This window comes from Psammomys obesus, unplaced genomic scaffold (assembly GCF_907164565.1).
Source record: "Psammomys obesus unplaced genomic scaffold, mPsaObe1.curated_primary_1811, whole genome shotgun sequence".
NCBI lineage: Eukaryota > Metazoa > Chordata > Mammalia > Rodentia > Muridae > Psammomys > Psammomys obesus.
Window position 1 is genome coordinate 5,295,013 of NW_026596466.1, and position 17,338 is coordinate 5,312,350.

A 17,338-nucleotide genomic window follows, 5' to 3' on the forward strand; every position below is an offset into this window, starting at 1 on the left:
CTTTGGCCCCCTAAGCAGGAAGAGGATGGGCGCTTCTGAGGACAGTGGTAGTACCTGTAAGACTTAGTAGGAACTCTCCAAACACACTACCTAGCAATCCCTCCCCACTCACATGGGCAGAGATTAGACAAGCTGAGAAAAGAAACACACGCTTTTATTATTTACTTGAAATAGCACATGCACTTTTAAAAATTAACTCTTTTATTTAAACATCTCAATAGCATCTTAATTTGGTGGCAGTAGAAGCACTACCAAAGACAAATGTTCTGAAAAGCATTTACAAAAATACATTGCACAAAGTCCTATCTGCATCTTTAAAAATAAATATTCAAAATATCTCCACCCCCAACTCCCCAATTTAGTTTAATATAGGAAATTCTGACTTCTGCATGTAACCTGGAGTATGTAAAATGTGTGCACATCACCCAACCTGGCCACACAGGCAGTGGTTCTAACCCTACGGGGTGTGGGATGTGCTTTAGGCCACTGTCTCATGGATGAGCAATATGCACAAAACTCCAGAACTCTGAGCCCCTGCAGCTGAGCTTGTTTGTGTTCACCAATGCTGTCTAAGCAATGAAAGCTAACAATTCAAGTGTCCAGATGACTTACCAGTTACAAAGTCTGCTCACAAAAGTCTAAATATTAAATATTAATTGTAACCAAACGAGTCAGTGGCCAACATTGGTGCAGAGGCAAACCCAAGAGCAGCAGAAAGTGCTACTGTTGGTAAGACCAGGAGTGACAGCCATTAGCACCACCAGATAGGGTGGCATTTTAGTGTTCTCCCTTCAGCAGAGCCTACAGCGTGAGGGCACCAGAGGGTCACATCTCAAGTGGTTCCTGTCCATTCTGTGACTCAGCCAGTAAGGGCCTGGCTGAGACCCAAGAGCACCGTTCATGTTATGTGTACCCCACTGCACTTTTGGGTCATGCCCTAATAAGCAAAAGCCCGATCCACAACTGTGGGGAATTGGAGTCCCAGCTAAACACAGACAGTCCAGGACATACTCAGCCTCCCCAGGGAACCTGGAAGGGGTCAGACTGAAGATGGAGAAGCTGTTTTCCCTGAAAGAAACATGGGTTTAGCAGATGGAACTTTTGCTTTCCTGTCATCTACAGGACAGCCAGTGTGGAGCTCTGGGCCTCCACGTCAGGACCCTGGGAACCTGCCAGCCTACCTGCTTCTTGACTTTATGCATTGCAGCAAATCCCCAAATCAAAGGGAGTGTCTGAGAACCATACATTCGAATGAATTCAAAGAGCCTACCAGGCTTTTGGTCTCTGAGCACACTCATAGCCTCTGAGGACTCAACATGTCCTCATGGCCATCACACATTTATTGAAGGGTGACAGGGTCCTATGTTCACGTGCTCTCTTCCCCCAAGGGTTCCAGTGTTATGGCATCTTGGTATATACAGACATGTACATGGCTGGAGTGCTCTACGGGGCAGGCTCTCCGTGGACTCGGAAGCGGTAAAGGCAGGTGTATTCAGGGTGGCCCCAGTTGGACAGGACCCGGAGCTCTACAATCTGGAAGGCTTGGTCAGGTCTTTCCTGAAGTTGAGGGAGTAAGTTATTTTCATATTAGCAGCCAGAGGTCAACCTCTACCACCAATCCCTTGCCCCTGTGGGACATGTGACAATGCAGCCATACCCAAAAAATAAGTCTCATGAGCACTTGGGACTCAGGGCACAAGTGTTGCGGGGCACAGGCTGGCTGCTGTGTTTGCCCTTTTACTGAGGCGCAGAGCCGGGCCACAGGCTGATCCACACCACCCTCTCTCCACAAGCCTGTCCCCACTAAGGCGTGAAGGAAGGAGGAAGGATTCTTGTGCTTACCGCTATGTGGAACATCTGGAGTGAGTCCCCTTCCTGGTCATAGGTGAACCGTCCCAGAGGCTGCCCCTCTTCCTGATACTCGGTTTCTAGTCCCTGCAACCATGTGTTACAGCAGACATAACAAGAGTCCAACTCCAGCCCTACTGCCCTGAGTGATAAGCCATCTCCCCCCCCCCCCAAAAGATGTGACGAGCCTCTCCCTGGAGGGGCACACCGTCACAACCATTCAAGGGCAGGTGTGGACATAGTCAACAGAGGCCAGCTTGTGATAGCCATGATCACTCTCAGCACCACAGCCCAGATGCAGATTCTGGGCACCCCAAGTACGGGACATAAGCAGGATGTGAGCAGCAGATAGGCTGGAGTAAAGTGCGAGGTGGGAAGTTCTGGGGGTAGATGGTGTGGAGGTGAGCAAGAGTGACCACCACTCAGTATGCTTAAAATGATGGGTCTTATAGTAGAGGGAATGTAAAGGGCTTTATAACAGGAAGGGCTTCACAGGCAGTTACCGGATAGTTACTACTAAATGGAGACGGACAATAGGACTCTGTGATAGGGAAACATGACCAAGAGGGGTGGTGAGTTCCAGAAGCTACTAAGAGATCAATATGGCTTCCAGAGAGCAAGGAAAGCAAGCGAGCACGCACAAGCACTGTACACAACTACTAAAGGGCCTTAACTGTTGCCCCCAGAAACATGCAGCAAGACCATGTTTCAAGGACTGGAGTGTAGCTCAGATGTAGCATAGCCTTTACCTAGAGCTCACCACTGAGGGGCTGGGGTTTGGCTCAGTAGTAGAGCACTTGCCTAGAATCCCCCAGTGAGGGGCTGGGGTTTGGCTCAGTAGTAGAGCACCTGCCTAGAAAACCCAGTGCGGGGCTGGGTTTGGCTTAGTAGTAGAGCTCCTGCCTAGAATCCCCCAGTGAGGGGCTGGGGTGTGGCTCAGTGGTAGAGCACCTGCTAGCATGCATGAGGCCTGGGTTCTATCCCTAACAATGCAAAAAGAAAATGTGATTTATCTTTTAGAATTTTTCACTTCAATACTTCAGAGTTGTCAGAGGATAAGTAGACAGATGAAAGTGAGGAATACAATCCTCAAAAGTCAAGTGTCTCTAACCTAATCTATTATCAGGGCACATGAACTGAACAGGACAGTACCATACTACCACTGCAATGTAGCATTCTACTGACTTAGAAGGATAAAGGGATAGGGACAAGGGCTGCCCAGGAAATACACTCAAACCATTAGCCTCTGAATAAAGGAAACATCTCTAAGGGTGGAGAAAAGGCTGTTTTTAGGGTGCCAGCAGTGGTATACTCACATAGACTGTGAAGTCTCTGGGGGCACTGGAGATATTACCAGTGGGTGACAGTGTCTTTGGAATGTGCTCCATGGTGAATGTGGTTGGGTAGATCTTCATGGACAACCGCACCACCAGGTACCCCTGGGAGCCTTTGAATGCCCAACAATTTCCTGGGTAGATGTCGGGCTAGGGAAAGAAAACATTGCAACTCAGGCTGGGACGGGGCTTGTCACCAGAACCAAGTCTGGATCACAGGACTGGGACATTGAATTCCAGAAAAAGCACAGTGGTTGACGGCCAAAAGGGCCAATTCCTATGTGTTGTACCCTGGTGCCTATGCAGCAAGGCTTCCATGAAACCCAAAGGACAGCAGAGTGGAGTGGACAGGATAGAGGCTTTTCTATACCATGTTGAATACCAGGCACACTTATGATGCCCTTTAATTTTTCACACAAAGGAAAGCCTGAAAATCAAATCTTCCCTGAAATTTTGTTGGGGGCAGGGGATAAAAAATTACAACATTGCCTGCGTCCAGGTGAACAGGATGCATGAAAGCCCAGTGTCTTCCAGTCAGGCCTCAAGGCTCAGGGCAGGAATCACTTGAGACCATCTTGCAGCTATGACCACCAGGGGAGCACACTGTCACCTGTCAGCACTACTCAACAGATGTATTTCCAGGTGACAGATGTCCTAGTTTTGCATAGTTCCAAACCTTGGGACAGTATTCTTTTACTGCCATATACTATGACACACCTCCCTGAACATCTGTCATTTTCCACTTAATTTCTGGACCACAGATGACCATGGACATCAATACAGATAGAGTCCTGGGATCAGGAGTTCCAGGTCATCTATGACTACAGACGGAGCTGGAGTCCAGGCTAGAAGACTGAAAGCGGGAGATTCCTGCACTGGGGACCCCAGTCTCAAGTCTGCTGACAACACTGTGTTTCCTGAATTTGCAAAGGCTGGGCTTGTGTACACAGGCCAAAGACAGATTCACTGGAGGCGTCACAGAAAAGTACTGGAAATTGCTCAAAATGTACTGAGTACCTGACCACTCAGATCTTTCCTTTCACCTGTGGCACAAGCTACAGGAAAACAGCAGTGCAGATAAAGCAGATGCCCCACGCTGGGGGACATGGTGGCTGCTCTCAACCAGCTCTCAATCTCATGACAGCACAGACAGAAAGCAACCAGTATGGCCCTTGCAGTCCTCCTGTGATGCTTCGTTAGCCCGCTCTCTGTTTAGTCACACAGGACCAGGAAGCCTCAAGCAACCTGGTTCCCTCCCAGTGAGGCTGCACACTGAGGGATACAGTCCTGCCATTTCCGTATGCCTATGTTGCCCTCATGAGGGGCCGAGAAATGCAGGGTGGTCTAAGGTGCAGGGCCCTGTGGACAGGAGCTCACCTGGATCACCACTCGGGGTGACTGGGAGAAGTACCACAGCGGAATCCCAAACAGGCTCAGCAGCGCCGTCTTGGTCTCATAGGTCTCAGAGCACCGAGTGCTTAGGATGCTGCCACCTGGAACACAGGGGTAAGTGTGTCACACCTGACGGCAACATGCTGGGGAGTGAGACCTGGAGGCCAGCAGTGGTGTGTGTGCGATCACCTGTGTATCGGTGTTTTGCTTGCATGAATGTCCATGGCCCACGTGCAGCTTGATGCCCACGGAAGCAAGAAGAGGGTATTGTATCCTCTGGGACTAGAGGTGCAGATAGTTGTGAGCTACCACATGGATGCTGAGAATCAAACCCAGGTCTTCTGGAAGAACAGCCATTGTTCCAGGCCCCAGAACCCAACTCCCACCCAACTCCCAGTGCTTTTAACAGCACCTGCTATACTTGGAAAAAGAACCTTGAACTATAAGATCAGCCCTATACTTTTTGATTAAAAAAAAAAAAAAAGTGGACTTCTAGCCCAGTGCCTCCCAACACCTAGGAGGCAAAGGCAGGTAGGTCTCTTGAGTCCAAGGCCAACCTGGTCTACAGAGCGAGTTCCAGGACAGTCAGGGAGGTTAAACAAACAAACAAAAAACCCTAACCACAGAAATTAGTAGGTGGCTGTGTGGCTAAGAACACTTAGCTGCTTTTCCAGAGGACTTGGATACAGTTCCAAGCACCTACATGGTGGTTCACAACTATCTGTAATTCCAGTTCCAAGGGTTCCAATTGCTCTTCTAAATGCCATGAATACCAGGCACACACTATAGAAAGACATACATGCAGATAAAACTATTCATACCCACAACATAAGTTCTAAAAAATTAACACACACACACACACACACACACACACACCCCATCCCCACGCCTTTGGGGCTGGCACATGTACCAGGATCAGGCTGGGTACACCTCAAGAACTCAGCATAGCCTCACACTTCCCAACGCAAATAGCCAGCACCCTTTTCCCTCTCCTCTTGACTCAGCAGTTCCCATGGCACTTGAGCCACCCACTGCACAGGGCACTCAACGCTTTACTCAGCGGGTTGTCTTTCACATCCACTCATCTTATCCCTTCACAACAGTGTCTAAGTGTGCCTGAGGGCCTGCTGCTTTCAAAGTTCTGCTCAGATTTTCCTAAGGGTCAAGAGTCCCACAAGCACTGGTGTTAGGACGCAGGAAACTTCCAGAGGCTACCTAACTGGTCAACAGGAGGGAATTCTGTGACAAATGCTCACCAGCCAAAAATCACTGGGAGAAGGAGGGACTAGTGAGGGGACAGACATTCTGCTCTTTCAGGGGAGCAGGCAGATAGGACATTAATGCTAATAAGAAATAAGAACTGAGAAGTCGTTCCTGTCTCAGCCACCATGGGAGAGCAGCCGCCATGGCCTCGTACTGCCCCAGGGCCGTGGGCCTCAACACGGGTGATAGCTGATGAGAACGTCAGCAAGCCGAGGCACAGCGGACCTCACTAAGCACCCCAAGGTCATGAAGGCCATGATCAGGGAGGTGTGCAGCTTTGCACCCTGCAAGCAGCGTGCCCAGGAGCTGCTCAAGGTATCTAAGGAAAAGCACTCAGTTCATCAAGAAGAGGGTGGGCATGCACAGCCACACCAAGAGAAAGCAGGAGGAGCTAAGCAATGTGCTGGCAGCTATGGGGAAGGCCAGGAAGGACTGATGGCCCCTCTCCCATAAACACATACATACACACACAGACACAGACACAGACACACACAGACAGACACACAAACACACACACGAACTGAGAAGTTGGGGCTGGAGAGATGGCTTAATAAAGCATACTTGCTGCTCCTGTGGAGGACCTGGGTTCTGTTCCCAGCATCCAGAGGGTGGCTCACAACCATCTGTAACTCCACTTTCAGGGGATCTGATGCTTTCTTCTCATCTTTACATTCACCAGGCATGCCTGCTGTACACAGGCAAGACACCCACCCACATAAAACATAAAGGGAGGGGAAAGAACTGAGAATCTCACACACACAGGTCCTCAGAGCACATGCAATCATCTATGTCAGTCAAGCTCAGTGCGTCTGTGACATGCAGAAAGGCTGTGGATTCTAAAACAGGCAGACAACATGGCTCTGATGCTGCAGATAAAGACCTGAGCTCCTGGACACTGGCCAACGTCTGTCTTAAACACCCTGACCCTGGTCTAAGAACAGCTGTTAGTGCAACCTCTCAGGGCCTCAAGGGGATTTAGATGGTGACAAAAGTCTACGAGCTCCAACGTGGCCCCAGAACAAGTGACAGCTGCCAATGCAAACAGCACAGCTAGAATGTCATTCAATGCCTCTAATCTAAATATAATTTCTGATGTTACTTCATTTTATAATATATAACTAACATTAGTTTTTAACAAAAGTCATTTAGACCAGAGGCTCCTTAAGAAGAGTGAGCCACCCTGCTAACTCCACGCAGCCCTAAGTAAGTGGCTATTCCCACACTGTAGGCTCACATCACACTGAGACGGTCCAGCAGTGATGGTCAGGCTCGTGACTACCCACATCACAGGCTGCTTAAGCTGGGGACACGAAGACTCTACCTGACCAAGCCCTGCCCCAATCCCTGGAGGTTTAAAAACTATTCATTAAGAAAGGGTCCGAGTCCACGTCTCCCCTGCAGTTCCTAATTTCTGGATGCTCAGAAAACCATTTCTGCACGGCTTGTGTAGCAGCGCCTCCTGAGATGGCCCAGGCCGCCCAGTGGTGTCTGCATCCTCACATTTCCAGAAAGGGCTCATAGGCCTCATCCAGGTGTGCAATCCCAAACCCACGGCACCTGTAAGGGCCCTGCAGCTGTGACTCCCCTGCCATGACAGAGAGCAACACAGCTCCCATCCTGCTTGCACTCAGTCTTAGTCATAACCCTTGAGGCGAGAGGCCTGGGTGTGCCCTGTGAATGTGCAGGACCAGCTTACACACACCCCAGTGGGCAACTTCCCAGGAAAAGTGGGCACTTGGACCTCATCTACAATACTCTACTGTCACACTAAAAGTGTGGCAGTAGCCAGGCAGTGGTAGCACACGCCTTTAGTCCTAGTACTCAGGAGGCAGAGGCAGGAGGATCTCTAAGTTGAAGGCCAGCTTGGTCTAGTTCCACGACAGCCAGGGCTCCACAAGGTCACCCTGAGGGGGAGGTAGGTCAGGCAGCATGGCAGTGTCTTGCAAGCTGACCCAAATTTCTGGCCTGGTCTTACATGCTCACGCTCACCTCTTCTATTGGTCACTTACCTCCAGACTCCAGAGCAAAGTCTACCATCCCAGTCTTGTCTTGGGAGTAGAGCTTCAGAGCATTGTTCACAATGACGTGCACTTGCTGGCGACCAGAAGAAAGGAGAATGAGGTTAACGCTGCAGAGGCTGGTGACCTTGTATGCCTATGCTCAGGAAACACGCTTGGGTGGGCTAGGACCAGAGTCTCGTCACTAGGGCATGACAGTTCAACCGCAGTACCAGAGCCAGGGCATCCTGCTCCCTGTCACCATCACTGGGGGAGGGGGCTGGCCATCAGGGCTAGGACAAGACAACTAAAGAAAGCTGTGCACAGCTGGAAGCTGTATAACCACACATAGGTATATGGGATGGGCACCCCTGGGACAAAAGGATGCCGAGAGTGCAAAGCTATGGAGGGCTTCTACATGATGACAGCAGCAGAGCCGCACCTCTGGCAGTGCCCAGTCTACTGTGTTCTCAGAACAAGGACACAGATAATGTGTCTATGGAGGAGGCTGAACCTGTCTGTCTACTCACCGCTTCTGTGATTCCTGAAACCCCTGCCTCATTCATGGCAGACACGATGGCCTCAGATGATGGGGCCTGTCCTGTCACCCTGATGTGGTGTGTAATATTCTGCAGCACTTTTAGCTCAAGCTCCTGCAAAAGCACCTGCAGCTCATCCTTGCTCACAAACCGAGAAGAAAGCTTCTGTAATAGCCACTCAAGGGAACTGCCATGCTGATCCTTCGAGAACATTAGCCGCACAGTCTCCTGGATGCGGGCATCAGTCTGGCAAGACAGGGAAAACTGGTGAGTGTGTGGCACTGCAGTCGCAAACTGCTCCACTACAGCTTGTAGAAGCACATCTCTGGAAGACACATTGACCCCTTCACACTGAATTTAAGGATTCTTTCCGAAACTCTGGAAGCTTCTCAACAGACTAGGAATGAGCTGGAGTGCTGCATGAAGGCCGCTTACACTGTGAACCACAGAAAGTGGACATGGGTTTTCCGATGCCACTAAGTCCACTAGGCGGCTTCCACGACAAAGCCCCACAGCTCAGGCACGGGCAAGGCCCCTGTCCTCGCTGCTCCTTAGCAGCAGCCTGAGATGTGGCCCAATGGAAGGCTGAGTCCCTACGTACCACATACAAACTTCTTTTGCCTCCCAAGGAAACAATCAAAGGGCAAAGCACAGGAAATGCATCCACCTACCACAAAGCTGTCAGGGGTCTAACCCTTCAAGCTGTCAGGGGTCTAACCCTTCAACTCTGCAAATGGTGCCATTATGCACTCGTCCTCCCTCACTCTCCCAGGACTACCCGAACCCTGCCCATCTCTACTCATTTCTACAGAACAGTAGCCCAGAGTGCATCCACAACTGGACACTAGCAGGACTACAGGCCAGCGGCCCACTCGCCAGCACCTAGGACAGGTAGGCTGTGCACTTTAACCAGAAAACAGGAGACAGGCTCCTGCCCATGCACTCTGTTGTCCGCACCTAGCTCTCCTCTCCCCTGCTCTAGGAGCTCTTTACACAGGTAATTCACAGACAGGTCAGGAACCAGCTCTCTAATCTATGGTCTCAATGCAGCTTGTAAGGAGTTCTGCCAACTACATGTCTGTGTCAATAGACCCAAGGATGGTGGACCATGCAACATCTGTGACATACTGTGACACGAATGGAAAAGTGTCAAAACAGAGTGGAGGCCTACCGTACTGTAAAATGAACCCCCACACACAGACAGAAAAGGGGGAAAGAGAATCATAATCCCCAATATGTGTCAGTTGTACTATGTGATAAGAAAGTCATGGAGTGAGCTCAGCTGTCAGTGTGCTATGCTGTTGAGATTGGGATACTCACAAGTCATCAATGTGTAACCTGAAAACACTTACAACCTTCAAGGATGAATGGAGTGCAGTTTAGTCACAGAGCATTTGCCTGGTCTGTGTTAGTCTCTGGGTTCATCCACAAAAATACCCAAACACTTTTTTAGGGGAGGGAATTTCTACCAGGCAGGGTTTCTCTGTGTGTAGCCCTGGCTATCCTGTCCTAGAATTTACTCTGTAGACCAGGGTAGCTTTGAACTCAGAGATGTGCCTGCTTCTACTTCCCCAGTGTTGGGACTAAAGACATGTACCACCTCTCACCCACAACTCTTTTTTAAGAATTTGCCACAAACTCTTAAACTCAGAGATCTGCCTGCTGTTCACGTCCCTGCATTTGTCTGTGCCTGCAGACACAAAAAAGTTTGAAGGCTGTTGTGTATATAAACATGATTTTGTTTTGGTCCCAGGTGTGGGATATGGGACTGATTTAGATGGACCACAGCAGCAGACTATTCACTTCGTGTGGGCTCTGAGAGGAGCTCTTTACCAGCTGCAGATAGTTTCAATCTGAGGACTCTAGAGAGAGAATAAATGCCAGAGCCAGACTGTGTGGATCCAATCCAAGAAAGAACAATGCTGTTCCTGCTTCCCCTTGCTGCTTCTGGTTGCTGTTGTGAGACAGGAAGTTGGAGATCTCTTGAAACAAGGATTGGACTAGCTCCAAGGAACCCAATGACCCTAACCAACAGGAAGCAGCTAAGAGAACTGCACCCCATTTCCCACTAGCCCTTTCTCTCTCCTACCTGGTGTTGAGGTGTTGGAAGGGACTGGGGTGGAGTAAGGAGAAAAAGATAAAAGAAACATAAATAAAAGTTTTAAAAAGTACACCAACAGAAGGTAGCCAGAGTGAATCACCTAGACACAAGTCACGTGAGCTTCCCCCAGGTATCCGTCTCCTAACACCAGCACTTACCTGCTCACAGCTGGCCTTCAGATGCTGCCAATCTGACAGCTGTGACTTCAGCAGGTTCAGTTCAATTTCTAGGTGCTGCACACGGTCAAGGAGGGGCTCTTCAGCCCTGCTGGAAGCCAGCAACCAGGGAGGGAGACAGGAGTCAGGGCCCAGATGCATTCAGAGGAAGCCTCAACCCTAAAGCAGCATTTCTATGTCCTCAAAAATCACAAAGAGGCCAGAAACAAGCTGATGTCTACCCACAGCCCCAAGGCTCAATCTGCAGCTCCATGCTCTCGGCATATAGTGGAACAGAAAATAAGATCAGGGTATGATCAGTGACTGACTTTGTTTGGGGAGGGGTTGTGAGATAGCCATGAACACAGCTTTGTAAGGGAGGCTAACAAGCCCAGCTGAAACAATGCTCTCCAGTTAAATGTTTTGTATCTATACATTCACATGCCAAATCATTGTTCACTGAACCCAGGTCTGGGAAGAGCAATGAGCACCATGGTCCCTCTAGCCCCACATTACATGCAGAGGGCCCATTAGCTAGCAAAAGTTGCTACCCAGCCACACCTACCTCAGGAACTACCTACCAAGTCTAGTGCACACAAACCCAGAGTGTGCAAAGAAGATGCAGTGCTGGGCACAAGGAAAAAGCCAGCAGGAAGTGGGAATAAGCACAACTGCTGAGGGACCAGGGCTTTGCAGTGGCACAAGGACTACCAGCTTCAGGTGCAAAAAACATGGCAGCCATAAGATGATGCATGGCTGCTGGGCACCAAGGCTGAGCTGGGCCTTAACGCAGGTCCTCAGAGACACTGATGGAGCCAATGAAGCCAGAAGCAGAGAGAGGATCCTGGCAGAGATAGTCCCCCAAGGACACAGGCAACTCCTTATGGCCAAGCAGGGACATATCTATGCACTGCCTGAAGAAAGACCTTCTCAAGTTCCTTAGGGCCTTCTGTCCCGTGCATAGTTCCAAGAGGATAACAGGAAAAATACCCAAAAGCTGGTAACTTCAGGTGGCAAGTGACAATTTGAACCTTCACACCCAGTAAATAGTTGGTTAATGTGCTCCAAATGAGCAGAATAACATGGGAACACAGAACTCCCTGCGGTCACCTACCTGCCTGCTCTCAGCTTGGTTTCTTCCAGCTCCTTCTGGATAGCCTGGGAAGTGGGGGAGACTTTGTGAACAGTTATGCCCTGAGTTCATAAAGCATGTCTGAGTAACCTAAAACTTCACATACTAAAGCGTGCGTCTCGGCTTCTGGGCAAAGGCATCAGGGTGAGTATGGCTGGGCCTCCTTTTGACTCAGGGACAAAGTGTTCAGGTCAAGTGCATTCTGGGTCCCCTGACAAGTTGAGGCCCCTCTTCCTGCTCAGCTGAACATTCCTGACACCAACAATCAGGAAGTAGAAGCTGGTCCCAAGAGACCAAGAACTATTCTACTGACCCCCACTCAGTAAATCATGGTTCAGTTCAGTGAGGCCAAGCATCTGCCATACCTAGCTGTGTGCTGTGCCCGAAGGATGCTAAACCCTGCCACCAAAGGTCACATCATCTGCACTGCAGAGCCACACCCACATCTAGTGTACCAGCACACAAGAGTGAGGCTTTCCCACCCACACTGATTCTATGCAAAGCATGTTCTATTCTTTTTGGTGGAGACTGAGTGATACCAGGGGCTCGTAAAGATATGACTGGATTTTAAAGCCAGCACAGCCACCTGTTTTGTCAGATTCACAGGTGAAGCAGTTATGCAAAAGAGCTGAAATGCCCAGAAAACAAAACCACAAGTCATAGGTTTTCCAGTTGTAAAGATCAACAGCAAGAGCCTGAAACAACGCACAGCCCTGGCTACAGGCTTGGAAAATACTGGCTTCGGGTTCATCTTCACGAAAATACTGGCTTGAGGGCTACTAAACAGGCTCCGGGGGTGAAGGCACTTGTGCCAAGTTTGATGATCTGAGTTCAATACCAAGGCACACTATGGCATGTATGTGCTCATGCCTAGCAAGTGTGAGGCCCTAGATTCCATCTCCACAGCCAGGAACAAATTCACCCCACCCACCCTGAGGCATTCACACACAAAGCCTGTTTCCTTGGGGGACTCCAATTATAAAGACAAGAATAATACCTCGGGGCTGGGGAGAGGGTTTGGTGGGTAAAAGCACTTGCTGTGCAAGCATAAGGACCTGAGTTCAAAACCCCAGCATTCATGTGAAAAGCTGAGTGTGGCTGTACATATGCCAGTAACCCTAGGGCTGAGAGGGGCAGAGAAAGAAGGCCCAGTGCAAGATTTTGTCTCAAAGGAAAAAGGCAGAGTAACAGGACAGGATCTCCTGCGTCCTCACTTGTCTCTGTGCATGTACCCCCATGTGGGTGCCCACCAAGCAAAACCTTGAAAGAATAAATACCTCAGATTTTTCTGTCAGTTTTTTAAGAATATATTCCAAGTTGGAGAGACGCAGTGCGTGGTCATGGTGGAAGGTCATGAAGTCAGTCTGAGAATGAATACAGAACAAGCGGCTGAGAGAGTACAGCGTCACACACGGGCCATTAGGGCAGTAGTTCTTACTGCAGTCATAGGCTGTGGGGCATCTTTAGAGAAGCCATCTCCTAGCCATGCCTCTATTTCTCTCTGGCTGGAGGTCTCAAACCCGAGAGAAATCAGACAAACAGCTTGTTTAGTGACCCCAGTATAGGAAGTAAATCAATTCATATCCACTGTGATCTTTACAGCTCTAACATAAAATCCCATATGGATAAAGACCTAGGACACACACATTTCCCTCTTTCATCTCTTACCCACGCAAAATACACGGTATGTCCACTCACTGGCAACACCTAAAAGCACCATTCACAATAAGATCATATTTATCCTGTGATTAGGTCCCTCATTCTGAAGTTGACTAGGGCCAGCACGGTATTATTGAGCTGTCACTCCAACCTTCAGGAGGCTGAGGCATGAGCAGTTCGAGTTCTAGCCAACCTTTCAAGGCTCAGTGAGGCCTTAATCAATAAAAGCATCAAGAGAGATTTCTTTCCATGGGCTAAGTGTAGTGCATGTTACAAGGCCCTGGTTTAATTCCACCTCTAGCAACACACCAAAAGAAAAAAGATATGTGTTTGTTACACTATGGATAGGAAATGGCTTGTGTTGAAGGCTTGGTCCTCAGCCTGGTGGACCCAGTCACCGCGATGCCCGACTCACCAGGACTCCAACCTACCCAGACAGCAGGCCACAGATGGACTCAGTACCTGCTGTGACACCACTAGGCAGTGGCAATGTTTAAAGGGCTTTGTTGGAGGTAACAGGGCACCAGGGTGTGACCAAAGGGTAGGTCTTCTTCTGGTCCCTCCTCTCTACCTCCCTGTGCCAGGGGGTGTTTTATCACAGGGGCGAGAAGTGCACTGGGGCTATGTGTATACCAGGGCACAAAAGGAGTTTCTGGTCCTCACCTTAGTATCAGGGGGTTCTGTGGTGCCCAACTCCTGCAGGTGCTGTCCAATCATATCCTTGACCCACAGTGCCAGCCCTTCCCTGCCATCATCCACTTGGTCTACCCGCATCTGGAGTTTCTGAAGCAGGACTGTCATCTCCGCAAGTCTCTTATCGTGGTTGTGGCACTGTGCACTCAAAGAGGCTATCTTCTGTCCCATGTCACTCTCCTGAGGCCACTGGGAAGCCCTATAATCAAGCTGAGGTGAAAGCAGTAGCTGAAGTCAAAACCAGAGGGTCACTCCAGTACGAAGCTGCAGCTCCTCCCACTTTCACGTTGTGAAGGAATGCTATTCGTTCACACTCAGTTATAACTGAGTCAGGGAACATGTAACTCTGCACCTGAAAGGCTATACAGCTTGTGGTGCTTATCTCTGTTTATGATTTTACATTTTTAGGGCCATAGTGCATGGTAATCCCAACACTTGGGAGGCAGAGACAGGTAGATCTCTGTAAGTTCTAGGCCAGCCTAGAAAGTGAAAGGCTGTCTCAAAAAGGTTTTTCCCTCTAAGGCAGGATCCAAGACTTCCTGTTCATAAATAGTATGAAAAGCTCTAAAGACCACATGCTAATGTACCACCAAGACCTCTCCTGCTGGTTACCTTCTGAGGTGGACTGGGGGGAAGAGGGCCAGCTCTGTGTGTACCCTCGGGATCGTCCACACTCTGTGCTGGCTGCATGGCTGTCCAATTCAGCACTGGTAGGAGTGAGAGGAAGCTGCCCTGGCCCCACAGGGAGAGACCAGCACCTGCGGAAGGAAGAGAGCTGTGTGCACATGTGCAGGTACCTCAAAGTATTCACGTACTTTGTTTTCACCACAGATACATGCTTGTCTCTGAAGGTCACCATGCCACATCTTACCTAGTAAAAGTAGGAGTGGGAGAAGCAAGATAAAAACCTTGCAAATATTTCGAAGGCACCTAAGAACAGAAAGGAATCCATTAACTCTGGAAAGACAGAGGTGGCACGCCATTCTGCCACCTGTGCACACACTAAACCCCCTGCTAAAGTTTTAACTACAGGCTTGGCCACTCCCACAGGAGGTCCTTCATACGCAGCATGCCGGCAACTTGAGAAGTGCTATCTGATGCACAAGACCCAGAGGCCTGAGGCCCTGTCCTGGGTGCGTGAGCATCTACTGTGGCGAGCTGGTGCCCACAGAGCTGCACTAGGGTATGAACATAGAATCTGATTGGGCCCTCCACTGGACAGTTTTACATATAGCCAGTGTGTGCTTAAAGTGGCAGATACCTTTTCCACCTTCATTAATTTGAAAAACAAAAATATGAAGTCTGTTATAAAACATATAAAAATGTATCAACGCAGTCACTGCAGCTGTAGCCTGAGCCATTACAGAGCTATCTACAACTGGTACAGAATGGCTACTTATACCCTATGCAAACAGAGACTCCAATGCCGACATGGCATCCCGACCTAGACACAGAAGGCCCCAACAGTGGCATGGGATCTTCACACTCACAGTTTCTTACCTGGTAAGAAGAAACACATTCAGCCAAGAAATCAAAGTAACAAATTGGTACCAGCCGCTCCCTAGCCACCAGAAGGTTCCAGAAGCTGCCTTCCCTATAAGAGAAGAGAGCAAGTGTTCTGGGAACCATGCCTTAAAAGCCACTCCTAGGTGGATGTTTCTGGAAAGCCACAGATAGGTCTGTTGAAGGGACAAAGACCCTAAAACACTGGTCGCTGGGGAAGGAGAACAGTGAACAGCAGCAGCTACACACAGGAGAAAACAGGGGGAAGCACCAATGCCATGCAGCTCAGGCCGTGCGTCATGAGGCCTAAGGCCCACACACCCAACACAATAAACAAGATGCCACAAGCCTAAAGTTGAAAACAAGCATGTCACGTTGGGGACCTAGAATGAAGCTCCAAGATGGTCCTATACATTGCTTATCGCTGCCCCAAACGCTGTGAGAGCACTGACAGAGAAACCACATAACCACCTGGAGCAGTGACAGCCAGCCAGAGCACCGACCACATGGCCTCGGCCACAGACCACCCAGCAGCTCTGGTCCTGTGTAGTGCTCGAACCAAGAGGTCACCTGTGGCAGAGAAGACATGGCACTATCAGACAGACTGCAGGGGCCAGCACATACTGACAGTAGAATGAGCAAGGCTGCTGGTACACTCTGCCCAAACTCCCGCTTCTACTAAGCCAGGAGAAGGCTACTTAGGTCTTCTCAAGAAAACCTTGCGGTCCTCATTTAGACTCTCTGCTGTACATTCTACATTCTTTGTTTTGAAAGAAGGTTGCCTGTATCCCAGGCTGGCTTTGAACTCACCATACAGCCAAAGGTGACAATCTTCCAGCCTCCCAAGTGCATGAGCCATCATTCTTGACTCACTGTGGTTTTCTTGTTTGTTTGGGAGTGAGGGTTGAGACTGCGTCTCATTATGTAGCCTTGGCTGTCTTGGAACTTAGTATGTAGACCAGAACTCACAAGAGATCCACTTGCCTCCACCTCCCAAGTTCCCAAGTGTTAGGATTAAAGGCATGTGCTACTATGCTCAGCTCATCCGAAAATTTCTTAGCAGGAGGCAAGTATCTCTTCACCATGCCCTCACCCTAAAGGGAGTCTAGAAGGTATTCACAGATGCAGATGGGCGGTGCCTGCAGACTTCACGGTAGGAAGGTAGTCTTTTAAGATACTCAAGTTGCCGAGGCAGTGGTGACGCACACCTTTAATTCTAGTGCCTGGGAGGCAGAGGCAGGCAGAGCTCTGGGGATGCCAACCATGTCTACTGAGTGAGTTCCAGCACAGCCACAGCTACAGAGAAACGCTCTCAAAAATCCAAAACCAAAAAAACACCCCCCCCCCAAAAAAAAAAAAAAACCAAAAAGGATGACTGAGGTTCTTTAGTACAACTGGGTCAGTATCAAAATGAATGGGTACCCAACCATCATCGCACAGAGCAGAAAACCTAGCCCTATTGTTGGGCTCTTGCTTTTGAAGAAAAGGGTCATTTTATGTTGCCAGGCTGGCCTCAAAGTCCTGCTATCTCAGCCTCCTAAGCAACTATAGGTACATGTTACCAAGCACTTGGTTCCTTTAAATCAGCTTTGCTCCATTTTTTCAAAGTGATTGCTGGCTCTTCCGCTTACATTAACTTGGTATCTGCATGTTAACCCCAGTAAACATTACTACATTATTATTATTATTATTATTATTATTATTATTATTATTATTATTATT

At 49.2% G+C, this 17,338-nt stretch overlaps 1 protein-coding gene and 1 pseudogene across 4 annotated transcripts in view; one reads left to right on the forward strand and one right to left on the reverse strand.

Annotated features, from left to right (window-relative positions):
- Positions 1-136: 136 nt before the first annotated feature.
- Positions 137-17,338, reverse strand: part of Sun1 (Sad1 and UNC84 domain containing 1) — a 44,408-nt gene continuing 27,206 nt past the window's right edge. For 2 of the 4 annotated variants that reach the window (XM_055598508.1, XM_055598505.1), the window contains 14 exons: positions 16,088-16,186; positions 15,614-15,707; positions 14,985-15,043; positions 14,726-14,871; positions 14,084-14,323; positions 13,039-13,125; positions 11,744-11,787; positions 10,633-10,741; positions 8,365-8,619; positions 7,847-7,931; positions 4,560-4,675; positions 3,165-3,332; positions 1,843-1,935; positions 137-1,557 (listed from right to left, as the gene is read on the reverse strand). In XM_055598508.1, coding sequence (XP_055454483.1) covers positions 1,444-1,557; positions 1,843-1,935; positions 3,165-3,332; positions 4,560-4,675; positions 7,847-7,931; positions 8,365-8,619; positions 10,633-10,741; positions 11,744-11,787; positions 13,039-13,125; positions 14,084-14,323; positions 14,726-14,871; positions 14,985-15,043; positions 15,614-15,707; positions 16,088-16,186 — 1,709 coding nt within the window. In that variant the 3' untranslated portion in view covers positions 137-1,443. Of the gene's footprint in view, positions 1,558-1,842; positions 1,936-3,164; positions 3,333-4,559; positions 4,676-7,846; positions 7,932-8,364; positions 8,620-10,632; positions 10,742-11,743; positions 11,788-13,038; positions 13,126-14,083; positions 14,324-14,725; positions 14,872-14,984; positions 15,044-15,613; positions 15,708-16,087; positions 16,187-17,338 lie in introns of those variants that run through there. The other 2 variants (XM_055598507.1, XM_055598509.1) reach the window with 2 other exon arrangements.
- LOC129670086 (60S ribosomal protein L36-like) lies at positions 5,980-6,273 on the forward strand (annotated as a pseudogene).